At 42.0% G+C, this 27,949-nt stretch overlaps 1 protein-coding gene across 2 annotated transcripts in view; it reads right to left on the bottom strand.

Annotated features, from left to right (window-relative positions):
* Positions 1-27,949, bottom strand: part of LOC311263351 (copine-8-like) — an 82,072-nt gene that overhangs the window by 51,298 nt on the left and 2,825 nt on the right. For both annotated transcript variants that reach the window (XM_084363341.1, XM_084363342.1), the window contains exons 2-5: positions 17,777-17,817; positions 11,809-11,855; positions 9,549-9,652; positions 964-1,003 (exon numbers count right to left, since the gene is read on the bottom strand). In XM_084363341.1, coding sequence (XP_084219467.1) covers positions 964-1,003; positions 9,549-9,652; positions 11,809-11,855; positions 17,777-17,817 — 232 coding nt within the window. The remainder of the gene's footprint in view (positions 1-963; positions 1,004-9,548; positions 9,653-11,808; positions 11,856-17,776; positions 17,818-27,949) is intronic.

Raw genomic sequence — 27,949 nt, forward strand, 5'->3', positions numbered from 1 at the left:
GAAAGTGATGGATGGGGCTGTAGGGCAGTGAAATCTGACGTTACAGGTTTGTAGAGCTGGACCAGGAAAAGCAGAAATGAATGAGTTGCGTTTGGGAGTAACGTCAACCTGCACTCCATCATCAGCAGTGGCAGGAGGCACGCAGGATGTTTGCAAAAACTGAGCCCCTCGCGAGAAGGAGTGACAAAGCTGATACGATCTCATCTATTTATTAAAGCCTCTCGGTTGACACTTGTCTCTGCTTTAGAAAGGCCCGTCAGATTGTTCATGATCTTTCCCATCATCTATTTGATCATTTTGATGAGTTGTCCCTCTCTCTCGCTCTCTTGAAATCCGTGCAACAAACTGTTTATATTACAATATTTTGTCCTTGTTGCATTCATGAGGCACCTGTTTAAACCAGCACACCAAAATATCTGTACACTGGTGCTGATGGAGATGAGTTGAGTTGATGAATAAATCAACAGACTATTAACCAACAACATCACAATAGAACTCATATCTAGGTATGAAAAAATAAGAAATAATTGAACAACCTTACAAGTTGCTTCCTGGAGTATAATTATGCTAGATTATGCTAGAGCTCCACCGATATATCAGTTACCCAATTACATATCGGTATTATTGTATGTGCTGCCTGATGTACTGTAAAATATCCTGCCTCCATTCATATCTTAGTCACAAGTGTAACTTCATTTGAGGGAAAATATTTTCAGAAGCGGTCGGAAACATTTCTCAGGTGTGTAAAAAGTCTCAGAATGTCTTTGATATGGCTCACAAAAGTCCTCAGTCTTTTCGTTTGGAAAGAGTTAAATGCCGACACGACTGTTTTGTTCCCGTTACCTCTGACATTCCAATTCAAATCAGGCCGCTATTGTAGTGAGAGGGCAAACATTTGGCTGTATGATATTTCCATGAATGCATGACTGATTGTTAAACAGCTGAGGTGAAGGAGGCACTCACGTGTTTGGAGAGGTTGTCGCTCTTGGAGTCTAAATCATACCTGCAGAGGAGAGAAGAGATGACACATCAGAGTGGGGGCTGTGATAGGCTGCGAGCACCTCTGTGACTGAAACGCTGCCAAAAAACAAATTAGCAGACTATGACAAAAGCTTCTCTCTGGCGTTAATGCGAGACACTTTGACGCTAATCACTGCAAAAAAGCTGTTCAGGTTTAAAGTAGGCTTATGATTACAGCGCCAAAAGCTTTACTGATCTGATTTCATGCATGAGGCTGCAACAATATCAGTGGATTCAGTTTCATTAATGGCTGTCAGGTGAAAGTCTTATAACTTTATCCAGCATATCTCACATTTTACAGTTTTAAGTGGTGTTGATTTTGTAGCAGTTGTTTTCAAGACAACATTTGATACACAGTGGCAACTCAGGGTGGTTTAGAATTTGAATAAAAGACGTAATTAGACAATTAAAGAGATATCTTACAGACGACAGATAATATTGCAGTAGTATATGACATTCTAATAATATAATGAGGATGGATGGATGGATGGATGGATTGATGGATGGATGGATGGAGTATTCTTTGCACTGCTTTGTTGCACAATCCGACCACAGACCTGGATAAAAAAAATCTCATTATATTCAGTATATTTTCTTACCTACCTGCCTATACTGTATATAAAACCTGTATGTTTATGTCTCAGCCATGTTATCTTTGTAGAGTTTCATGAATATATTCACAGCTGACAGTACTAAGAGCTGCTGACATACGGACTTCCTTCCTTGTCAACGTTCTCGGCCAATTAAGTTGATTCTGATTCTTATTCTGACAGGACACTTGGCAGACATCTTCACTGTCACTTTTGATGTAACTTTAGAGACTAATGCATCAGTTCAGATTACATTTGAACAAGGAAGATTGATATAGAGAATGACTGCATGCATAAGCTTAGAGGAATCCTGAATCTCATCACTGAAATCTGCATTTCTGAAATTGGAGTTTAAAGGCGTACTATGCTGGATTTGTCTTGCTGTTTGTAACTATGCAAAGGTGCAGGAGGTGATTTCAGCCTAAAAACATCAGCATCTGATGACCTCCAGGATTGCTTGTGCCAAGAAACATCCTGAAAAAAAAGCACCAGTTTGACAATATTTTGGAATTCAACTCTGCTAATATTAAACATTTAAAGGTCCAATTTGTTAGACAGTTGATTATTGAGTCTCATCACCAACTTGTCATCTTGTCGGGCCAGCCACCACCCCAAAGCGTCAGTTTTGGGAATGATCAACAATCAACTGTCTTACAAATTGGACCTCTGAGGGAACCTTTAACACGCTAATGAGGGAAAAGGAGTTGGTTACCTCACTGAGAAGTTGGAGGTGTGCAGCCTGTCACCTGCAGCTCTTCATCTAACAGCTCCCTCTTGTTCCATTACTCCCACAGACTGAATAAAACTACTCTGTGACACATGAAACTGATCTGGTGTCAACAAATACTTAAAATGAATGAAAATCTTGTTTTGCTCTGTAGACACATTTTTGATGAATGATATCAGTAACTGCTAAACTCACTGAACACAGTACATTTCCTGTGACTAGGCCTACTTCAAAATAAAAGTCAACTTTAGCAGTAAAGTAACACAGTGCTTGAAAGATCTTTTTATGTGAAAAGATCAGGAGCACCGCTGTCGTCACAAGCTTATTAGTTGGTAGGTAATTTTATTAAACACGGCAACCCTAAAACACAGCAAAATACAAAGAATATAAGGGAATACAAGCAGAAGGCAGGGTCTCTACAGATACAGACATCACCACACACTTCTAGTGGGTGATGATTGAGAGGGATGACTTCCAGCTGACAGCACTGCTGGGCTTACAAACTACTTGGTCTGAGAGTTCAACAATCCTAGCTTCTCTCCAGCTGGCATGCTCGTCCATCCTTTGTAGGAGCATTCATCCAAAACCGTAAGCAACAGCCACATCATGCAAACCATGTGATCCACTTGCCTCTCCAGAGAGCAATCTATCCTGCTATATTTACTCCCCATAACCCGTCACCTTCCTAGGTGTCTCAGGTGTGTGTCAATATGCGTGTGTGATGTGTGTGAGCAGCAGCATGCAGCCGAGTGTGTAAAAAGGAGAGCCTGAGCGTTTCTTAACACAGACAGCGTGCCATGTACGATAAGACGCCTGTTGACAAAACTAGGAGACGCTGCGTGTCACTGCGGGAGGGGGGCAGGGGCCTCCAATACAGTCCCGCTACTAATGTAATTCCATAAGAGCAAGGAAACACGCTGCTGTTACGCAACATGCCGTCGGCAAAATGCACAGGTGCGCTTCATGTTCTATTCGTCCCTTGCCTCTGTCACTCCCAAATGTTCATAAATGATTCATTTAATCTTATTTAATAATGAGAGAGAGAGAGAGACACAGAGAGAGAGAGAGAGAGAGAGAGAGAGAGAGAGGAGGGAAGAAAAACATACTACTGATGTATGTATGTTGATTTGGCTGCACATGTTCACGCACACACACACCTACAAACACACAGGAAAGTGTTTGTAGGAGTAGATGTCCCACGGCGCCTCGTGAGTGCACATTTGCTTTGTGTGACTGGATGTGTGTGCGTGAATGTGAGTGTGTGTGTGTGTGTGTGTGTGTGTGTGTGTGTGTGTGTGTGGATGACATCACTCTGCATCGGCACTGGGCCAGACAGGATTTCTCTTGGTCCTGTGCTGTCTGTCTTTCGGGGGGGAGCGGCTGCTCAGAGCTCCGTTTGAACTGAGCGCTGATGACTAATGATGGCACACAAACAGTGTGGGCCTGAGAGGCAAGCAAACAACAGACGACAGCGCACCATTTTTAACAGCTTTATGAAGCCTTCATAAAGCCTTCTGACCAACTGATATGTGATGCTACACAAATGTTTTAGTAGCACATATTCGATGCTGTAATTGGTCCTGACAGGTTATCCTAAGCATGATATTTTCCCCAAAATACGACTATGAAAGGAATTTTCTGTGGGATTTTTGAAGCCGTGAAGCTGTTTCTTGGGAGTTGTAATGATGTTGCCTTGGACAAAAACATCTGCAAAATGACTGTGATGAGCAGGGGTGGAATCACAGAGTAACTCACACTATGATACTATCACGATACGTTGCCCATGATAATGATGGTATCAGGAAACCATGATTCTGTGATACTTGACACACTGCAAGACAATCCTCTACAATACATCACAATGTGTAACTGAAGAAGAAACAATACCCCTGAAAATGTGTGCAAAACAGTGCATAAAGTCTTTGCTTAGTGCTTCTTTAACACACACACACACACACACACACACACACACACTGACTGCAACTTGTAAATGCCCATGTGTGCCATCATTCCAATGTAAAACAGCCACTTGCCAAAAGGCTGAAATGCCAGAAAGCAAAGCAGTTATGGAGTTAAAATGTTTAAAAGAAGGATGCAACTATGGGTGCATCCTGAATTGCATACTTTTTTCTTTTAACTTTTATTACATACTGCAGCTGCCCTTACAAAGCACATATTTGGGACCTACTACTTCATTGCCTTGAACTTTGACCCTCTTGCTCCTATATCCATCTAAGGGCCTCACTTAAACGTGCTTTCATCTGTCAGTGCAGTGTCTGTCATTCTGTCAAATGTTTGCGCTATCTTTGTTTGTGTTTGCGTGACACACCGTGATGTTATGTGACATATCTTCCACTGCACCGAGGATTGTGGGTCAGAGTAGCTAGAAAAGCATGCTGACCTGCATAATGCAAAATGTGACATCCTGGTATTTCGGCATACGGCATTTTAAATACCTCATATTGGGACATATTAAATCTTTTTCTGGCATAATAAATAGTATGGCAGTATGGGTATTGGAACACAGGACATGTCTCATTAAAAGCTTCTCAATCTGTGTAACTCTGCACTGTCCACCATTTCCCCCCTGTGAGGTTCCTCTTCAACTTTACCCCCTTTAAAAGCGAACCACTACAATTTATTCCTCAATTGATATTTTGTTCCATCCCTTGTAAGAAGTATCTACATGAAAGATGTGAACATTTCCAACATTTTTAAACCCAACAAATGGTTCATTTGCATTTAAACTGTTGAAAAGCAAACAAGAACATTTCTCTTCTGGGTGCAGCCAGTACAGGGCAAATCACAGTAGATCAAAAATTCAATATCCCAGCGCACACCAGGATACAATTGACACTATTTTATAAGCAGTTACATTAAAATCAAGAAGGAGCGAACTGCGTGTATCACATGCAACTTCGCCAGATTTGTTCTGTGCTTAAACTAACTAATGACTTGATACTTTGTTTATTTGTCATTGATCTGATTTTGCTTATTGATGTTAGTTCTGATTAAATCCTTCCACTTCTATCTGTGGTATAATATTTTGGCAGGGACAGAGTCCAACATATGACGGAACTGATTTTTCTGCAGATTTTGAATGCAGGACAGTAATTTGCCATGAATGATTCCTTCTGGTTCACATATAAATGTAAGAAAATTCATGTATTCTCAATCTTGTCATGCAAAGGTGGATTGTTTGCTGTTTTACACTTGTTTATATTGATTTTTAATATTAACCGACTGAGGTTTGAAGGCTTTTACCACAATAACACTGCATTTTTAAAATAGGATGCAGGAAAAGCTTGAGCCCAAAAGAGTTGCTTCTTCCGTTACTCGTCTGACCTCTCTAGCCAGTCTAACATACTGTAGACACTATAAAGTACATAAACAGCAACACTTTGTTTCCATAAATTAATATCTGAAAATGTTTTTTTCTTAATGACTTCAAGATTCCTTTAAATTTGAAATTGGTAAATTGGTCTAAAATCTAATTTCAACATATTCTCAATGACCTATACTCTAGAAGAAATATATACAAGGTAAATACAGCTATATATTCTTCTTTCACTCCTTTTGGGAGACTATTTCAATCCATTTTTTGAGGTCTGATCCAATTTGCAACCCTTGATTAGACAACCATCCGCCTGCAGGGCTTCCACTGGCTTCAGTGTGCATCTCAAGTTTCAATTCCAAAAAAAGGAAAAAAAAAAGAAGCAAAGATGAGCACTGAACATGGCCGGCAGTGAGATGAGGGTTAACAGGATTTCCAGGCACACAGATAGCAACGGAGGAAGCAAAGTGTGTCTTGGCTTTGGGGTGTTCTGGTAAAGAGAGCGTGGGATGGTTCAGCAGCAGCTCTGCTGGCGGTTTGCGGGGAGCTCGGTGCTGTCTGGGTGTATGGATGTCCTGAAGGGATGTGAAGCGCTGAGTGGAAGTAAAGGAGGTGGAGGTAATGAGGGCTTCGGGAGCTACAGTAAAAAAGACTTCCAGACCTCAGGACAGAGGCTGAGGAGAGCAGGAGTAACCACTGGTGCAGTAATGAGAAATCTGAGCAATGTGTGAACGTGGTGTGTGTACTGTATGTGGACATTACAGCTCAACATGAGTGCAAAATAATGCCTGAAAAGTGAATGTGTGTCTCTGTGTTAAAAAGTGTGTGTGTGTGTCTTTTTAGAAAGGCATGTGTGTGTGTGTGCGTGTGTGTGGGCTGGGGCCAGCCATGTCCTCCTTGCGAGTGATCATAGGGCCATCAGCCCACAGGATAGTAACGGGGCCTGATGCTCATCCACTCACAACGAGCCCTGCAGGGAGTCGACCACACAAACACACACACACACATACACGCACATACACACACACACACACCATTATCCTATATTCTCTCCTTTGCTTGTCAACGTTTAATATCTTGCATGATACTCTGGCAAAGTCTGCACTACATTGCTCTAGCACACAGGAATATATCCACAGTTGGTAAAGCACCGTACACACACACGCACACGCACGCATGCACGCACGCACGAACACACACACACACACACACACACACACACACACACACACGGTCACACAAACTCACATATACCCAATACCACACAAATTATTCATACCTGCCTCGCCAAACACACATAAAGCTGAACAGGCATGCACAAACACCAAAATGAACATGCACACACGTCCTTAAACACAAATGTCCAAACACACATATTCATACATTCACACACCCACACACACACACAGCAGAAATCCTGCTACACACACACACACAATTGCAGTTCCCTGAAAGTGCAAACAAAATCCTGAACACACATTTGTACACACACACACACGCAGTTTATCTGGTGAAGACTGTATATAAAACTTAAATTCAATCCACTGCTTGCACACACGCAAGTGCGCGCGCGCACACACACACACACACACACATGCACACAGCCAACAGCTAGCGTCTCTCCTTGACCTTCACTGTAACCTCCCACAGCTTGTAAGCAGCATGAGGCCCTGCTGACAGGCCAACAAGTAAACAAACAAAAGAGCCGTTCCATATTTCATGAGCTATCATGGGAAAATACAGTGAATATGTGTGAGGCTGGAGCACAATAGAGAAAAATTCAGATTATCATAATTACTCAGACAGCTCGACTTTTAGGGCTACATGAGGAAAAATTACTCCTTTATGTTTTTCTCTTTAAACAGCACCGTGACTCCTTAAGCAGATGCACCTGATGTGGACGAGAGAACGTGTATTCTATTAATAGAAGCGGTAAATACTTTCCTGTCATACAACCAGAATTCATTGTGAATTCTGTCAGTCTCACACACACTCTGCACACCTGAACCTAATGAACCAATCAGGACAATTTTCTATCTGCATGTCAGTCGCATCACACGGGCGGCCCACTTATTTTCCAATAGGCTGAATTGCTGCCAACCTAGCAACCAGAATCCACACATTTTCTGATTGCTTCTCTGACTTCAGATTAAAAAAGTTCTTAGCAACAACTTTACATTATTACCTCGCGCTCTGTTTTAGCGCCTGTCGGTCTACGGCCTCCCCTCCCAAATACCCAGCCTCCTCTGATTGGTCAGCTGCCACACGCCTGACCCAGCACTGTGCTAAAACCATTCTTACATGTCAAACTAGCTGCTAGGCAAAAATTATGCAACTGTGTGACATGGTGATATAGTGTGATGTCATGAAGTCACAGAATAAAAGGCGGGACTACTGAGGAGGCGTTTGAGGAGCAGTGCTTTCATTGGGAGAGAAGAGCTTCTGTATGTGTGGTCTTTGATATCTTTAACATGCACAGGAACATATATAAAACACTGAAGGAAAGGAAAAAATGAAAAAGCACAATATGTCTCCTTTGATAGCTGTCAGAGGTTTGAATTATGACTATTACGGGTTGGATAAGTCATAAAATTAAAATTCGAGGAATAGAAGCTGCTCTGTAGTGTGGTGATACGCTACGGCAGTAAAACAAAGTTTACTTTGTCTCACCATTGTCATCTTTTGTCCCCCCCCATTGTGGCATTATTATTGCAGTGGATCTCATCCGTTTTCCTTAGAGTCACAACTAACAACAACACAGGACAAAGTGTGAGTTTATTAAATCACTTAGTCCACAGTGAAGACAGATATGGTGCAAGGCCATTCCTTGCAAGTTCAAGGAGGTAAATGACATTCAAAAGCCTAATTAAATAACTGCATCACAGATATTAGTTCACTGGTGGAGAGTAAGGAGGTCGTTTAGAGGGTTGAAAAAGGTTAAGGACATCCAATTTTCTCAGTAGTTTCTAAAAGAGCCAAATCATCCGATCTTCTGGATATCAATAAAAATACACATTGCAAATTACGTTTACGAATGATACTACAAAATAAAATACATGAAGGGCAAGAACATGGAGCCTCAAAATAAACCCAGTAAGTGTTCGCTGTGCGCTGCGGTCGCTGTTTTAACAGAGAAGGTTCTATTTGAGCGGTAAGTTCTGAGAAAAACTCTGCGCTGACCCCGAGATACCCACCCAGTGCTTAAGGCAGTCAATTAAAATTGTATGATCAACTGTGTCAAAAGCCGCACTTAGGTCTAAAAGGATTAAGACCGAGCAATCTCCTGCATCTGCTGTTAAAAGGAGGTCATTTGTTACTTTCACAAGGGCCTTTTTCTGCACTGCGTTGTAAAAAAAACCCAAAAAAACAATGGTGAAAACATTTTATTAAGGAAAAAAAAATGCAACAATACTGTTTGAGGGTCAAGTGATCAAGATTTTGATCACTTATAATGAACTGACTTTTGCAGGATTTTAAATTGTTAGCTTGATGAACACATTTACATTCAAATGTGAGGACAACCTTGTCTTTTCAGTGGATACCGAGGTGACAAGATCAACGCTGAAAATGGATCATAATCATCACAAAATGCCAAGTGCATGATTCATTGTAGACACTTGGCCTTATTTTGTCTCAAAGCATTGTATGAATGAGATGTATTCAAATGGAAATGCTGGTGAAAAAGTGGCATGAAAACTTGTCTTTTATTTAAGAGGGAGAAGACTTACATCTCCCCCCGCGCTGACCATGAATATTTCAGTCTTCTCCTTAACTTTGCTCTACACTGAGCAGCACTCTCACCCACGCCTGCACAACACACACACATACACAAAAGCACACACACAAACCAACACGCATAAGTTAATTGTTAACTCACAGGTCAAAGCGCAGATTCTGCCTCTCCTCAAAGAAATAATCCAGGATGAATTTGCGGACAAAGTCAGGGTTGAGGGTGTTGTCTATGACTTCTGTCCTGCCAAACTGGAAGAGAAATTAGGAAAAGATGGTCAGAGAGAGAGAGTGGTGTGGGCATGTATTAAACACTAGCTTTGTGAATGTTGAAAAATGAACTGTTGTTGACATCAGATTTTTCCAATGGTTTAAAAACCACATAAAATCTGAATATGTTTGACTCCATTACTTACAAATAATGTGACGAAAAGGCTCAACTGTCTTGTCATTGTTAGCACGCTAACAGACCAATACGTTACATGATACATGCTAAATGTCAAATAAAATGCTGACTGTTCACCTAAAGCTGATAAGTGACACTGGTGAAAAGTGAGTCAAGTCTTAAAACTAAGTGCTGAGTCCAAGATGTCCAAGCATTGCTACTGTATAAAGAATAAATCCTTAAATAAACTTAATATAGCAAACTTTTCTCTCTATCTTTCATTCATCCAATGATTTTGTTTTCTAGAAATGAACATGGCAGCTTTAAAGGGCTGCTGTCATGTTCACTTGATGTCACGTTTTTCGCTTTGCAACTTAAAGTAAGACAATTTGACAATCTGTCTGATTGATCCTGGCTAAACTTGCCAGTTGGTTATTGGGCCTTCAACAGTCCCAAATCCAAAATGGACCCATGAACAAAAAACAAAAAGAAAGGCTGCACGGATATTTCAAATTTTCACCCAATGATACCTGGAGCCTGACACAAAATTTACAACTTGCAAGCTGCAATTTGCAAAGTGAAGTTTTACTGGTTCAAATAATGTTTTGGACCCAATCATTAACAAGTCAGAACACTACGATTCCAAAATGAATCTGCAATTTTCAAGCAACAGTTATTTGTCAAAATGTAAAGTTGCCACAATCGGTTATCTGCATGTGGGTAGTGCTTACAAATCACTGATCTGATAGAGACCTGAGGATAATGAGGCTTTGTTCAGACTGCAGGCAAATCGGATTTGTATTTGTTCAGATGGATTGTCTTCACTGCTATTTGCAAGTGATCATATTGGATTTTTTTGTCCAAACATAATCACTCTATCTGCATGGGTTGCAGTAGTAACTTGAAGGTATCACTAACTACATACTGTATGTTCGAGGCACGACTTTTCAACACGGAAGTGTTTCTGTCAGTGTCTGTCCATGGACATCTTGTCTGTGATGACCACTCTGCTAGCAGCAGCATGGAATCTGCTCAACCATGAGACATGAAAGTCACTTTGAAGTCCAATCTGAGAAGTATTTTAAATGTGGCTTGGACGCAATTTATTTAAATCGCATTTCATGTGGTTTTTTGTTGTCCAGACTTGTCAAAATCAATCCGGGTACAATTTGGACAGCCCAGTCACCAGAACAAAATGTTGGCAGTTAACGTTTCTGCAAACCACTGATACTTTAATTTTTGTACGTGTGATACTTATCAAGTGTCATATTACGTTCACATTAAATGTTTATGACCTGACTTTCATTTCAGGGGTGTGAAACATTCGTAAGTGTGAAACCACCGAATATTTTTCAGGAGACCACAACGGGCCAATTTCCTGCCATGTTAGTGTCGATCAAAACAGGTCTTTTTTTTATTACCCAAACCAAGTGGTTTTTCGCCTGAACTTAATCAGACCATTAGCACTACGTTGTAAAGTTGCAACATGAAGACATGTCAAGTTTCAACATATCCGTGGTTTGCAGAAAAGTACATTGCCGATGTTAATTCTGCCGATTGGGCTGCTTTTAGATATGCCAAAATTGGATTTGGGCTGGCAGTCCGAACAAGGCCTGCTCTATTTTTGTCACACAGACATTTTAACAAGGCTGCCCCAGGAATGATACAGCAATGTCATTAAACATTTCTACATCTGAGAAAGAATGCCTGCACGAGATGATTATTGCTCAGCACAAAACAAGTAAACACAACACGAAGAGTGAGTGTTAAATGTGATAAAACCAAACCATCACGTTGATCAAACAAGCTAAATGTAGCATTTGCAAGGACAAAAACACTGCATTATTTTTCATGGTCTTATCATTTAACAGATACCGTAGGCTGACTCACAGGCCTGCCTCCCAAAAACTCACTGTATTCCATCAATTTGACATGCTGAAATGCCGCATTGCTGCCATTTAAACTCCCTGGAAACATTCACTGTTTATAAATGATCCCCCCACCACCACACCCCTGTACTCACCTCTCTCCATTCCCTGTTGGCTATTCCTTGGGTGTACAGCACACAAACTGTTGAGTAGGAAACAGAAGAGGGGACAGAAACAAGACAGGGTTAGATTGATTGAAGAGTATTTAACAGTGAATAAACAACGCTGAGAAGTCAGCTGAGAGCGTGTTCTTTCCCCCGGACCCCAACATGAGAGGAAAACTCCCTAATTAAATGTCACTAGAACTTTGCCTTGCAGCATGATGATATTTCAGAGAGGGGGAGATGAGGGAGGGAGGCAGGGGGAGGATAGGGAGGGGGTTAGTGAGTGTTTGCGTGGGTGGAGGAAAGTCCTCCTGATTGACATTCCAGCGTCTCCGTCTGAGGGAGTCTTGGAGTGTTTTTTAATGACAGCCCACTAGTTAAAACACAGCGAGGCAATCAGCTGGCACTAAAATGACATTTCATTTGCATTCTAGCAGCCTTTACTGTATTCACACACATCTGTCACATGGCAGCGACTCACAACTCTGAAAACCCCTGGGACCAGACACTTGGAAATGTGTTTTAACTGGTGAAATGTTTATATAATGAAAAAGTGTGGATTTCTTGGAAATGCCAATGTAAGACACAAACTACTTGTTACCATGGATGACCTATGGTTAACCCCTTCAAAAATTACAAATTAAAAACAAATGCCAGCCATTTGGGATATCTTCTTGTTTAAAAATATATCATTATGTTTTGCGCAGCTCATCGTGACCCATATTCACGGTTCTTGTTTGGCGGTGACCTGTCAGGGCTGTAGTTATTGTTAAGTTGCAAAGTAGGAAGTGAGGAGATGTAGTATAATGGGCAAAATGTCTACGTAGGGAGGTGTTCGGGATGGGTCGCTGCTGTTCGTGTCCCTGAAGTCAAAGGTGAGTTATTTTAACTTCCTAATGTAGTGAGGTTACATCACGCACATAACATGACATTATATTTTAACCCAAACCAGTGTTTTCCTAAACCTAACCAGACTGCGAGTGTACGGCGAAGGTCCACTTCACCTAAAGCCGGTATGTTAACAGTGATGATGTTTTGGAAGGTGATATGCATCCTTGGCAATCGACCTATTCAGTCATTCTAGTATGAGGTTGTGTTGGTTTTGTTGTGTGTTGTGTATATAAATGCCTGTTTGGATTACGACAGTGCAAGCTTTAGCTTAGTTAAAACATAAGTAAGTTTTTATCAGCCTAAGAGGAGATTCACACATCTTTGTAAATAAAGCATAAAAAATAATCGAAAACCGCACAGTGGCACTGCAAAATAGTTCAATATAGAGATCATGTATGGCTTAATATCTACAACCATAACTGTTACATAGCTGACTAAACCAACTGACAAAACTAACATTAGCCTGCTCATACACAGTGTAGCTATTAGGTAAATATACACTGAAGAGTTGAAGAAGTGATGGAGTATGTTTAACATATACTGTATATCTGCACTAACACTCAAAATACTGTAAACTACATTGACATACACGACATCGAATTACCCTAGACAATGATGTTTTGTACGGTCGCTGTTTGCTGCTGTTATCCGAGCGCCTTCCTTTGGGGATAATCTTTAAAACACACTCATGAGGAAGGCAGAGCAACCTGTTTCCAGCCCATTCCACCTGAGCAACAATGATCACTAACTCTAAAAGGCCACAACATCAACCTCTGTCTGTCCTTGTCCTATCTAGTCGCACGAAAGCACTAAAAAAGAAGACGAAAAAAACAAAAACAGACATGAGCCTGTGAGCTTGTGATGAGTGCTAAGTAACCACTAAGATGGTCTGCCTGGCTGGTTGGCAATGCACGGGGACTCACGGCATGGTTTGCGAGCTGGTTCGGTAGCTCAGTGGTTACAGATGTTAGTTAGTGACTTGTATAGTGAATTTGCTAAATCTGGTACAAAGCTTTAACGGAGATTAATGCTTTTTGTAAATGGTCTCTGACAAACATGTGAATTTAATGTTTTAAAGAAACAGTTTTGCTCCTAAAATCCAGCCTGTACTTTTACTAAATGATTGACGGTGTGTAAGAATTCTTCTCCTCATTCAAAGTGGTCGTGAGGAGGAAGGGGGGAAAAAATGCAAGAAAAGTTGCCTGGAAGTTTCACAGCGATGAAAAGATGACTGGAAGTTACCTGCGTCTGGTCAAGAAATAGTCTGACAGATGAAGCTGAACGTTATATTTTATCTTGACAAGATATAAAATGTTAATTAGTGAGATTTTGTGGTGCTAGTAGGCAGATTTTGTCACCACGTACGGAGCAAAACAAGCTATTTCTTACTAGTTCCAGTTTTTGTGCTAAGCTTAAGTGTTAATTGGCTGCTGGCTGTGGTTTCATCTTTACCATACAGACAAAGAGTGGTGTCAATCCTCTCCTGTAACTCTCATCACAAAATGAAGGAAACGGGAAATGGTTAAAAAAAAAAACATGCTCATAACTAACAGAGGTTTACATGTGACTTGTTCAGACCCGCTTTTTGTGTAAACAATTACAAAAGATGAACTTTGACAAGCTTTACGGATGAAGAAAGAAATTAACATTTTTATCTACCGGACAGAGACGAGCTGAAGCCAAAAGGTGAACCCATTTAAATGTAGCATAACAGCTCTTAAATGGAGGTCCTGTCAGCAGAGACACCCATAGGAAAAAAAACAAAAACTCTAGGAGCTAAAAAAGAGAAGAACTTGAGTTGATCTTGTGACATCTGATTATGAAGGCATCACCTTCCACTGAGGTGACATGCATTATCATTAATTACAGAATTAATTAATTGTAAATTTATTCCTGAGTTAATGTATGAGCTACCACCGGCTGATCAAATGACATGACTGACTTAATCAGGGGTTCATTAACAGTTGTGACTGAGTGGAAGTCATCAGCAGGCCGATGTGATTATTTTGTTTTTTCCCCCCAAACTGGCATTTCCTGTTCAGCTCACGTGGAGCCCAGAAGCACTAAATTATTACTAACATTTTATAGCAAACTGATGTTTTTTCCCGACTGAAAATGTCACTGTTTTTGAGCACAAACACAGAGAACAGACACCCTAATTATCCTGCGTCTGGTGTGGTGGCAGAAGTGCTCAAACTCGCCGTGTTTTGGCAGACTGTCAGTCTGGATGTTGTATATGTTTCATTGTGGATGGTGTGCAGCGAGCTGGGGCTCAGCTGGTTGAATATACAGTCATCCTTTAATCTTGCAATGAGGCATGGGATGACACATGGTCTCTGCGTTAGTGTGTGTGTGTGTGGGGGGGGGCAATACATCAATCACACGCCTGTAAATAGCGATGCATCCTCGCCATCCATACGGGCGCACTTTCAACTCTTCCTATTCATCAGGCTGATGATGAGGGACCGAGCTTAAAAAAAATAACATACATGTACAGTAGCTAGCCATCTCTCTTTTGAATATAGAACATACTGTACCAGAGGTGCATACAGTACTTTGATAATGTTCCTGTCTGCTAAATGCCCTTTTCCAATCTGCTGAACCACAGTGATCAAAGCAAACCCATATTCCTGCAGCACAGCAACAACGGCTAAAACACACACAAACATGCACCAAACAGAAACACTGGATTGTTGTCCAGCTTTATAAGCTAATATGAATATGGTGCGTGAGCCTGCCTGAGGCCCTGGATGTGTGCACTTTTGTGTGTGCGCGTCTGTATGTGTGTGTGTGGCTCTGCTGAGGCGGTCTAATGCTGTGTGACTGGGGCCAGTGCTGTCAGCAGAGCAGAGACATGGACGCAGCACAAGTGCCTCCTTGCATAAACGTTGGGGTGGGCAGGGATGCTCATCCTCCTCTCCCACCGTCTGACACTTAAAGGTCCAATCCGCGATTCTGGGAGCTCATCAATTATGTGTTCACACACACACACTGCCCGATGCTAAAAACACCACTGGGTTCGCTGCGCAGCATCCAGGTGGCAAAGTGCTGAATATTCAGGGAGTGAAACAAGGTGATGCAGGAAAAATGTGTGCGAACCAAACCCGGGATGAAGAGGGAGGAAAAAAAAAAAAAAGATACATATATTTTAACTTTATCCTTTCCTCATAACCGTGACTATTTCCTCCCATCATGTTTATTTTTAGAGGGCTTTTAAAAGACAGGACTGTCACAGTCTGTTAGAGAAAACAAAGCACGCACGACAGATGAAAACAGCAAGGAACTACTTTACAATCCTCAAGCTTGTGTGTGCACGTGTGCCTGTGTACGTGGGTATGAGAAGACCTGCTCTCAGTGTTAAGTCAGGCTGGCTTTTATTTCAACAGTCCCGCTGATAAGATACCCGAGTGTTGGTAACAATAACTGAACAATACGTTTTTCAATAATATATACAGCTGTCTCTCTATAATGTTATTTTTAAGCTTTATATTTTTTACATTTTGTCCAAACACAAGCATTATTATTTGGAATTACTGATCAAAGAATAGCCTAACTTAGGGATGCATGATAATATGGGCACATCATCAGTGTCTGTCGATAAAGGCTTTGAAATCAATCATTGGCATCAGAAGCCTGAAAGGAACATTTCTGCGATTAAATAGTTTTTTTCAGTTTGCCCAGTGTATCTTTAAAATGTTGAGAAGCACTGCATCTGCCATCATGATAAGAGCAGGCGTAGTAGTATGTTAATTCCACTACAGGAGAGACTCGGCCCGATCCCATTTCAAATCTGTATCCCTTCCATCCATTTTCCAGTGAACCCTTGCACCACAGAGCAGAGTTACACGGGGTAGTGGTCCTTATGAAATGGGACGACCCGTCAAGACCCTCATATGTCACCAGCAGTTGTCGATCGCGAGAGGTAAGATAAAAAAAGAGTGCTGCTTCATGACCTGGCCACTATCAGTGTTTTACATTAGCATCCTGTGCTCTGTGATATGAGAGGAGCAGTACTGAGACTCAGGGTTAAATTTCAGGCGTCATGTACCATCAAAAAAATGGAGGCAACACTGACGTGAACATGCAAAGCAGAGTGGTAGGCCTAAGCGGTAGGGCCGAGGGGTGTTTTGGGATTGACCCTATATGTTCTCAGTGTTAATCAGGTGGAAATTTTTCATTTTGCATTTGTCAGTATCGCAATCTGAAATCTGGCGAAATGAGTTGGGAAATATCGGTATATCGGATATCTGCAAAAAAGCATCGCTAGAATGATCCCAGAGTCAGAACAGGTGATCGCACAGTCATAGATCCTTGGTGTGATTTGGCCAAAAGACAATCATAGTGTTCACTGCTTGTGTGACGTTTATATTGTAGGTGGTCATCAGCTTTCAATCTGCCGTGCGACAGATGCACTTCAGTCTGTATCAAAAAAGAAAAAAGATTCAAGATTTGATCCTCAGCCTTAGTGCTTGAAATGTTCGCTTAGCACAAACCTCTCCTCGAAAATGAGAACTCAGTTTGCATCTTTGCGAGGAGAAAAACATCTTCATTCCAACTCTGCGTTTCTCTATCAGGGCAATTTGCTGTCGGTTAGCAGACTGGGCCTTTAAAAACCACTGGACCAGTTGCCAAATTGAACCCCTGCTGTCAAGGGAGTGAGGAGTGTGTATGTGTGAATGTGTGAATGTGTGTGTGCGTGTGTGTGTGTGTGTGTGTCCTTTAATCTGTAGGAGGGAAGTGGCTGGTTTGTGTGTGAGGATGATCTGGTTCCCCTCACTCACGTTGGGAGCGGAGCACAGTGACGAATACGACCCCTGACATATGCAAATGTCTACTGATTCACACAGGCGAGGCAGAGCGTGAGTGTGTGTGTGTGTGTGAGTCTGTGTGTGTGTGTCCATGTGTAGTGTAAGCTGGCCTGTGTTAGTACAGTTAAAATCTGCCTGCATGTGGTGGATGTTTGTCTGCGGATATTTAATGTGCACGTGTCTGCGTGTGTTTGTTTGGCCTGCTGGGAGTTGGTGTGTGTGTTCATTGTGTGCGTGTGTGTGTGTGTGTGTCAGCTTACTTGGATCCGACTTGGAAAACGTGTCTCTATCCAGCAGGTTTCTGAAAAACAAGAGAACAAAGAGACACATTGTCATGAAAACAGATTGCACAGCTCTCCCTCCTCAACAAGGAAAGTTTAACCGGAAACTTATCACATCACTACACCTCGCCTAATTAGGTCCCTCACTGACCTCGACAAGTTGTTAAACCGTAATCCTCCTCTGACTTCATTAACAAAAGCTGTGTCGTCCAGTCACTGAGGCAGCAACATTAAACAGACTATAAAGTTGTGCTTAGAGTGAAGCCCATTTATATTTCAAAAATACAGAAAAACAGCAGACGAGAGGACCTATTTTTCATTTTTTTTGCGCTCCCTGGGTGCCAGCAACAACAGCGGAGGCTGCCATCAAATTTACATGACACTCAGTCTTTGCTCTTTGCAGGGCGAAGGGATAAATGCGCCGATGAGTCCCATCACAGAGCAGATGCTCGGCACCGCTGAGGTGCTCCACGGTTAAACAGCTCTGAAGGAATTAAAGATGCACACAAAGACGACAAGACACAGCTGCCTGAGACCCGAGAAGAAAGACGCAGAGCAGCTCAGGCTCAGAGAAGGGGGACCCGGCCTCTTGCGTCACTGGTGGGGCTTTGTGGTTTTTAACCGTGTGTCATTTGCTTACAGTGTCCAGGTCTCAGGAGGAGGCGGCAAAGGGGGACAGGGACGAGCCTGACAACACCCAAAGGGGCTGAAGTGAACCCTTCGCTCACTCACGCAGCTTGTACTCCTGCCAAATCCTACATTAAAACCCCATAAAGCTTTCATGGAGCTAGCCCAGTAAAACTAAATAATATGAGTGCACTGGCCATCAGCAGGGACACATTACCCCCAAAATCTACTGTTGTGGAGCAACTGAAAGTGTTTTAAACCACATAAAAAGGTAATACAGGCATAGATGTTATAACCATAATCTACTGAAAGACATTTTAAATCAGAAGACTGACACAGTATAGGGAGTAAGATTCTTCGCTTCAATCTTACTCATCTTAAAATTGACATTTCAAACATTCAGAATGTCAAATCTACTACAAAGTAGCTTGTCAGTAAAACAGTAATTCACCAGTTTAAGGAATATTAAAGGAATAAATTCAGGGGACTTTTTATGTTAGAGACAATTTAATGACTTAATTAATTTTCCTTCCCATTACTGACACTGTACCAGTGTGTTTAAAAAATGTTCATTATCATTCTTTAACAGCTGAATACTACAAATCCTGTATGGATGTTGTATAAGTGTTATGCTTGAAGTAACTTGCGTTTATGGATACTGGCTACTTGTGCGGTCAAAAAAGCTGTTAAGTTGCACACACGTTTGAAGATATTCCTGTTGTTTTTAATGGGGCAGACATGTGTCTCTGGCATTTTGGTTAAAGGTAGGTAGATCATTTATCAGCCCGCGATTGGGAAAGCTATATTATCAGCTATTTACTGGTATCTGTAAAATTATAACAGTAGAAAAAAGCCCAGAATACAATGCCGAATATATTTCATTGACAAGCGCACCATCCACACACTGCAATTACTGTAGTTGGCAGTAAGCACCCTAAAGTTAGTTTGCAACCACTGATACCATTTTTTCTCGGGAACATACGAGTGTTTGGATCACACTGTTTCCGCTGTCACATCTGAATCCATGGCTGACATAACTTAAGTTGACCTTAGCCATCATGCTCCACGCCATAAGAGCCACAACAAACTTTTATAGCCACTTTCCAAACCTACAGAGTGTGATTTAGATTCTTATAGGGAGATTTTGTGAAGAGCCTCACTTTAAGCTGCAGTAATCGCAGCAGCGTGACTTTCTCCATATTGTGCTCTGCTGACAGAGAAAGGGAGAGACGTAGGGGAGGAGGGGGGAGAGAGGCTCCTGCTATCATGCTAGCTGCGGGGCGAGCGTTCTGTCGCCCGTCCTGTCCTGTATGACAAGCAGCGAGTGTCTTGAAGCTGTTGATGGCTAGTGATGTATCTAGATCAGGCACTCGTGTTGTGCTGATCCCAGTGTGGCCCAGATGGTAAAACGCTACGCTCTGCTGCCTCGCTGTCAGGGCACGCCCACCGGCCTTTCCCAGGATTTGGGACCTTGAATAAATGATAATAAGCGGTGGAATCCAGCCTAGTCATATCGAGGTTGTGTTTATGACTGCCGGAAAGTCTGAGGGATTGTGTTGGAGTGAGAAGTGGCTGACTTCACCTGCCAAATGGCATAAATGTCCAGTAAAAAGCAATACTGTACTCCCAGAGGAGTGTGAGTGGAGGCAGGGAACAAGACCCAGTAAAGAAAAGAAGAAGAACAGGGCATAACTGTAATTGTGTGAGTGCTGGCAGAGCTGCACACACTAACATGGATATGGTAACCTCCCTCTGATTCATGCGCACCCTCGGGCTTCCACCTGGCCCTCATAGAGACGGGCGACTCTTTAAAAAGGCCTTTCCACCGCGGGCAGCCCGGGAAACGTCTGGGCGGCCCGAGCAGAGTGCCTCGTCTTTCATCAAACATTTACGAGAGTGGTCCCTCCTCGACACCAGAATTACATTTGAAATCCCACCAGTTACATCACAGCAACCTAAACATGGCAGCTGGAGCTTTAAATACCTGCACGTGAGGAAGGAGGGGGTGCTCCCATCTGTGGCAGCGATTGAGATGAAACAAGATGTGTTCTTGAAAAAGGGGGAACATCACACGCATACACTCACAGAAGTGTGAGTGTATGCTCGTTTTTCAATTGTGTATTTTTATTTTTTTTATTCGTAATTTTCAAGCAAATCCAAGAAAAAGAGGAGTCGGTGCATACAAAACAAAGAATATACACACATACAATTTCCCTTGCTCACACATCCACTCACCCTCACCTCTAATTGGCAAACAGGTTGCATCATCCACGGGGTTTTCCATATCGTATCAAAAGGGGCGGCAGTAGCTCAGTCTGTGGGGACTGCAGGGTTCAAATCCAGCACAGACCAGACAGAACAGTCAGGACCGGTTGCTACTTCAGGAGGAGAGACCTCATTATTTTCTCTTCTTTGTTTATCTCTTGTGATCAGCTTAGTTTATTTAAGACGGGACAGTGCACATTAATAAAACGCAGCGTAATGACTAAAAATGCCAGATTTAGCCAACAGGCTATTTTTCATCTGTACTCCCCCGGCCAAGGTCTTCAAAAGGCTTCCTAAAATACAACAAAGCAATGAATATCTTCTGATCTCTGATATATTTTTGTTTTTATATTGTCCACTTTTATACCTTGTGTTTCAAACTGCCTTCAGAGTACAAGGCAAAGGAAGAATGTCATTTTACAGGGATGTTTGTTTTTAACTGTGCAAAAGCCTCAACGTGTCTTGACTTTATCGAGGCACCGAACCCCTAACAGCTCAGGGCCTCCCATCACTCCAACATCTCTCCACAACAACTGCCTGTCTACTATTTTTAAATATTACAGGTATTTAATAATAAAATCATTCCTCTTTGTTCTCGAGCAGCTCTGTACTTCTTTGATACAGCCTTAAAATGTAGGAGGAGAAGCGTGTTTTAACTTCATGATAACAAGATGCCAAAATGCCAAAAATGTTGAACATGTGGACAATCACCTGAATCTGCAATTCCCCTCCCTTGACAGCCAGCAACTGTAATGTTTTGTTTCACTCTTCTCGCTCTCCAAGCATAGTTCCCGGCAGCAGCAGGCAGCTGTTTTCAATGATAAAGCTCTGACAAAACAACTAGACAATACAATTCAATACCACTGAATTATCAATGCTTAACAGCAATTATTTTAATCACTGCATCTGATCATATACCTGTAGAAGAATGAGCATATAGCCAATCCGACCCTGAAACAACCATCAAATCTTTCCACAACAATTTTCAACCACGGAGCTTCCTCCAGCTAATCGAACACATGCTATGAGATCGATGTGAAAGCCAACATTCTTGCTCCAGTGGGGTAGGAAACATTAACCCCAGCAGTGTTTGTGTCAGCCTCCAGACTCCACGGGAGCACGAGTAGCAACAAAACCTTCTCAGCAAGAAAACCTCCTCGCCTTATTGCTTCTTGAAGTCACAGAGGTCCTGATTGCAGCGTTGGCGGTCACTTCCATTGCGTAACCTCCCCTAAGTCCAATAGCTAGACATTTAGCCCCCCAGCCGATGTACAGGTTTCCTCACTGCGTGCAGTAACAGTGTGTGAAGCTATAAACCAGCTAATAAAGAAGTCCCCTCTGTGAAGGCGGTGAAGTAATGAACAGCAAAAGCTCATCCTGCTGAGAGGGTAACACCAGATCAATAAGGTCAATTGAGTCTGAAGAATACTCTTAGATGTTCCCGTCAATCCACCTTTGAGGCACCTGAGACACTTAACTCTCAACGATTTTCTCAGGTTCTCTGCGTGTCTGTATGCGTGGTAGTGGTGTGCATCCGATAATGAACTAAACAAAGCCTACTCCCCAGCCACCACCTTTTCTCCCAGCTGATAGGAAACCCTGAGGTAGACCCAGAACACCCTGGAGGGTTTATTTATCCAACATCTGGCCTGGGAGCGCCTTGGGATCCCCAGGGAGAGCTGGAAAACATTGCTGCAGCGATAGACAGCTGGACCACCTTTCTTAGCCTGCTGCCAACGCAACCTGGCCCTGAATAAGCAAAAGAAAATGGATGGATGGGCTGAATCCTACTTCACTGAGAGAAAGACACACCATCAGCAGTCCATGTAAATATGAGAACAGAATAACTCTGTAAAAGAATGACTGTTTGGAACAACATTCCTCCGTAGCACGGGAGGAAAAAACATTTTATCACTGCTTCATCCATATCAATGCGCATCAGGAAAGATCATGTTCTGACTCAAAAATACCTGCTTTGGTTGGCACAAACACAGGAGATGTCCCGAGATGTCGCTAAAAATATAAATCTTTGTCGGCACAAACACAACTGGAAATTGTTCCGTGGTCTCCTTAAAAATATCGCGAGGTTTCACACAAATACATGTTGAAAAGCAGCTTTTGAACAGTCGTCACTGGCTTCACAGCCTTCCACCACCATCCCCTCCATCTCCTTATATGAAAGTCAGCTCATTAACATTTAATGTGAACATGTTAGGACACGGATTGTAGAAATTTCAATGTGGTACACAAAACACGTACAAATGTGAACGCATCAGTGGTTTGCAGAAATATTAATTGCCATTCTGGGGACTGGGCTGGCCACTGTGATTAATTCTGTGGCTTGATCAATTAGATCGTTCTCATTCCAGAAAATAAAGCAATCCGGACAACTGTAAATGCACATTTTCAAACCGCATGTCTCATCCAGATTACATAGGTACATAGTGTAATTTAACTGTAAAAGCTTTACAAATTACACCAATCTAAATGCTGAATGTGATGCTGACGTATGTGATGCTCAGAGGGTCTAAGATTCCTGGGTTATTTTAAGCTCAAAGCACACTAACCACATTAAAATCATATTGTGCTCAGTATAAAGGCATCAAACACCACTAATCAACAGAATGTCTTCAGATCCGCTCACAGCAATCACAGAGATGGAGGAAAGTGGCTATGCAAGAGATGAAAGCGTAGGAACAGAGGGGGCAGGAGGTGAGGTGGTTAGTAATGTGATGGAGCCCTGTTGGCTCTCTAGAGTAACCAGGTGAAGCTACGTGGCGGGCTGGGGCCTTAATTAGGCCAAATTAGTCCTTCAAAAAACCCATTAATGCAGCGGCTCAGCATGACCCCCACGCGGCCTCCTGCGGTTTGGACCCGCCACATGAGACCGACTCGATCTGTTGGGTTTACGCTCTTTGCTCTGCGCCACTGAAATGGTGGAGGGTTTGTCAAACTGATTGATACACTTCAGGTAGCAAAGCTGCAAAGTGAAGCAACACTATGAAGGAGAAGTGGAGGAGAGACAGGGGATCTGTTTGGTCTGATATTTAACTTTAACTTTAAGTTGTACTTCAGCTTTATTTGGTAGTCAACAGATCCAGCTGGCGAACAATAAATCTGGTGAACAATAAATCAACAGAAAAAGTGATAAATTACATAAACAAACTGTACCTGGAGGAATTGTTGCATGTAATTACAACACAGAGCCACGCTACTCTGAATCTACCCTCCCTCATGACAACAGGGCATGACTCTTTAATCATTGTAGTCCAGAATATGGGGTCAAATAACAATGTACTAAGTTGTACCTGTATATTACAATGTTGTCTGTTACATTAATATTCCAGCTTGAAGTCACAATGTGTGGCTAATTCTACATTGTAAGATAGTTTTAATCGTGCACTGTGTTTAGCTGACAAGCAGTCTTATAATGGACCTTATCTCCTGATTCAGCAATCCCAAGATCACTTCTCCATATTCAAGACCGTCAAACTGTCACCTATCTACACCTACCACTCCGACAGGACATGAATCATTTTTCTTCTGTATAAGACAGTTTTTAATTTATTAGGTTTTTTTGTTGACAGTGTTGTTAAGAGGCCTAAATCAGCAGCCCAAAGTACAATAACTAACCCTCCCCCCAACTCTCCTGTGCCAAAAACAGCTCCAAAACCACCAATACTCTATACAGACTTCAAAGATGAGTTTACATTGTTGGCAGAGTGTAGCACCAGTCGGACTCAACCAGCTGTCAGACAGTGAGCATCAACCAAGCCCCCAGGAGCAGCGCCAGGCCGTTCCATTCGGTCTGATCACACTTGGAAAGTCTGGAAGAGCTGCACAGAATTATTTTATCCCCATTCAGGTTAGCAGAGGGCTAAACCAGAAGTCTCTCGTGTGCACCGTCTATTGGCGGAAGATCAGGGTAATTTTACACGCAGGAATTCAAACTTTTCTGGCTTCATGCGCCACTGAGCCGCTTTAAAGGAATGAACGGGGCTCTGCCTCTGACGCTGTGTCCAGATTTCCCTTGTTAGATCCATGGCACCAACACGGCTTATGGTCAGCTACTGTTTGGAGTTTTCTAAATCATGTATTAAAGGGAAGGGAGATTATAACTGCTAGCAGACACACATCAGTCAAGCACCACACAGTAAAATCAAAATATAAACTGGAAAAATCTGGAAAACATATTAAAAATGAACCAGTGTGCTACTGCTGTCGTTGATGCACACATCTGGCTGGTTGGGTATTTTTTTGTCTAACAGGGTATCACTTGTCTTCTGAAAACTGGGTCGGTAGTTGATTTTTTAATAACCGTGTCACTGTTAATCGATCATGTTCTCATTGAGTTGTTGGTCAAAAACGCACACACGCTCACAGGTGGCAATTCTGAACGTGGAGAGTTAATACTGAAAATAAAGAGAAGTTCTTAATGTTTGTGTTTGCGAATTGATTGCTGAACACATGCTTATTTCAGCGTCTCCGTTGAATAAATTAAATATTTTTTGTATTTTGGACTGTTGGTCTGACAAAACAAAAAGCTTTCTGGGCTTGTGAAGTTGTGACTGGCATTTTTGACATTGACTGAAAAAATAAGGAGCAATACATTAATCGCCAACAAAAAAAAAAAAATCATTAGTTGCAGCACTGCTTCAGGCTTTTTTTAAAGCATTCAAATAGAGAATGATTTGTTTCTTCAAATGCTTGATATCGCGGTGACGTTGGCTCTTTGTGTACAAACGTGAACGCAGGATTCCTCCTCTGCTCCCAACAAGTCTCTCTGTCTCTTTCTTCACCTTCCTCGCGGAAAGTGCAACATCGGCTGTGACACATCGACCGGCCTCTCAGCAGGTCAGCGTCCGACTTCAATACAGCCACATCACAACACGTCAATTCTTCAGCGGCTTACACTTCCTACCTTTTGTGTCCAAAGGTCACGGCTATCTCTCCGCTGTGGACCACTCAGATCAGATGACAGACACACCAACGTCTTGGTGCACAAAACATTCTCTGAGGACCAACGGGCTGCAGGGCTCGTTTGATCCTGCAGCTCTAAAGACAAGCCTGGCTATCTGTTTACTACCGATGCACAAAACTCAACTCCATCTGTGTGTGAATGTGTGTCATCAAGGCCTTGTGATCAGGAGCGATAGGCGCTCATCAGTCAAACGTCTGTGTGCTGCTGCAGCAGACTGAGGGATTCACTCCTCAGCGATGCACAATATTGGACTTGAGTTAATCAATCTGTCACTTCTTCTGCTTGACTACACGCATGATGAGTGCGGGGAGGGTTCGGATATATTGAGTGAAGGAGGGCTTTCACTGTAGAATGGGATCTATCTAGACTGAATGCTTCAGCAGCTTTGCCGACATTCAGAGACACCAAAGTGGGAAAATCACACCGCCCACGAGCTCAGGGCTGGTAAATTTAGTGTCAGTGAGGCTGCCGAGGGTGTCGACTCTGCTCTCAGCTCTAAATAGTTGTCTTCTGCTTAAAAATAATCATATTAAATGATACAGCAATGGATGTGTCTGTCAAATAGTAAAAACTGGCCACTTCATCCTATAGAAAAAAAATGTAACAGCGCTGGTATTCAGATCAAATGTTTCAACTGAAACCTGAATTTTGAGCAGATAGGAGCCACAACAAATAGAACATTAAGTGATAAGTTCATCAGCAGAAAATTAATCAGCAACTTTTTGATAATCAATCAATAATTGAAGTCTTGAAGCAAAATTGTCAAACATTTCAAAGTTACAAAGAATTTGCTGCTTTTCCGAATCATAGTAAATTCAATTAAATTGAGTTTGGGCAGGTTAGTCGGACAAGGATGTAAGAGGATGTAACCTTTGGCTGTAAGATATCGTGATGGGGCCGTTTACAGTTTTTTCTGATGTTTTAAAGACAAAATTAATCAATTATTAATCTATTAATCAAGAAAATATAAACAGGAGGTCAATCGATAATTGATTATGATACAAATCCTTCAAACTGTGACTTAATAACAGGCTTAAAACAGTGATGTTAGTGTGTACTGACACATGCAGGAGTACACTTCTACATCACTGCCGGGGTAGAGCAAAAACAAGATTTTACACTTTCAGAGTGCTGATTTAATATTGCACTTCCATAAAGTTTGGGGACACGCAAAAAAAAGCTCAAATTGATGCAGCAGAGACCAAGATGTCCTGTCTTTTAGTCCTTAGTTCTGGGTCAGGTTCCAAAAATTCAGAATCTGTTTCCCATAATACAAATCAATCTTATCTTTCGTAAGACCCTCAATGTCTGGTGAACACTCATTCCTTTCAAACTCCCCAGTTTGTCACGAAGGCTTTCTATAAAAATGAAGCCCTTATGCAACTGCTTTCCCAGGCAGAGCCAAACTTCTCATGACTAATAAACTGACTATTGAGGTATAAAGTAAATGGAGTTCACATTTAAGATGCTCTTTAAAGACTCGCTGAACCAGATGAGGATGGATGCGGAAGATTGCAAAGGGTTTTCCAACTGACCAAAACATTATGCTTATGGTCTAGTTAGGTCTGGGCACAAAAACCACTTGGTTATGGTTAAGAAAATGTAATATTTTGGCTTAAAATACCTGTTCTGTTGCCACAAATACGGCTGGATATGTTCCAAGGTTTTGGTGAAATCAACCTGGGTTTGTCTCCACAAACACAGCAGCAGATGTCCTGACAACCTGTTGAAAATATGCATTTCTTGTCGCCACAAACACGGCTGGAAATTGTCCCGACGTCTCCTAACAAAATATCCAGTGGCTTCACACTTTCAAATGTTGAAACAGCCTTCTTGCAACTCCAACCACCATCCCCTCCACCTCCAGATATGAAAGTCTGGTCATAAACATGTATTGCGAACGTGATATGCGACGTCAATATGGTAATCAGCCGATGAATCATACAAATGTGAATCTATCAGTGGTTTAAAGAAACTGCGTATCCTGGCGATTGGCTGCACATCCACAACTTTGCATTATAATATGCATTAAGTATGTGCCAAAGAGCTGTTACATGCACGTCTCCTCCTCCGGGGAGCTGACAAGACACACAGAGAAAAAATATGTAACTTCATGGTCGAATGACTCAAAACTCCTCTAGAATCATTAAATAAAGGTTACTGCTGTTCGTCACTATCCGTCCATTCATTCAACTACCTGCTCCTATTCATGGGCTGAAGCTATGTTTTGCATCATGTATAAACAAAAGCATTTTGCAGGAAAGCAGACATGAGTCATA

Source organism: Pagrus pagrus, assembly GCF_965226575.1.
Source record: "Pagrus pagrus genome assembly, chromosome: 10".
Taxonomy (NCBI): domain Eukaryota; kingdom Metazoa; phylum Chordata; class Actinopteri; order Spariformes; family Sparidae; genus Pagrus; species Pagrus pagrus.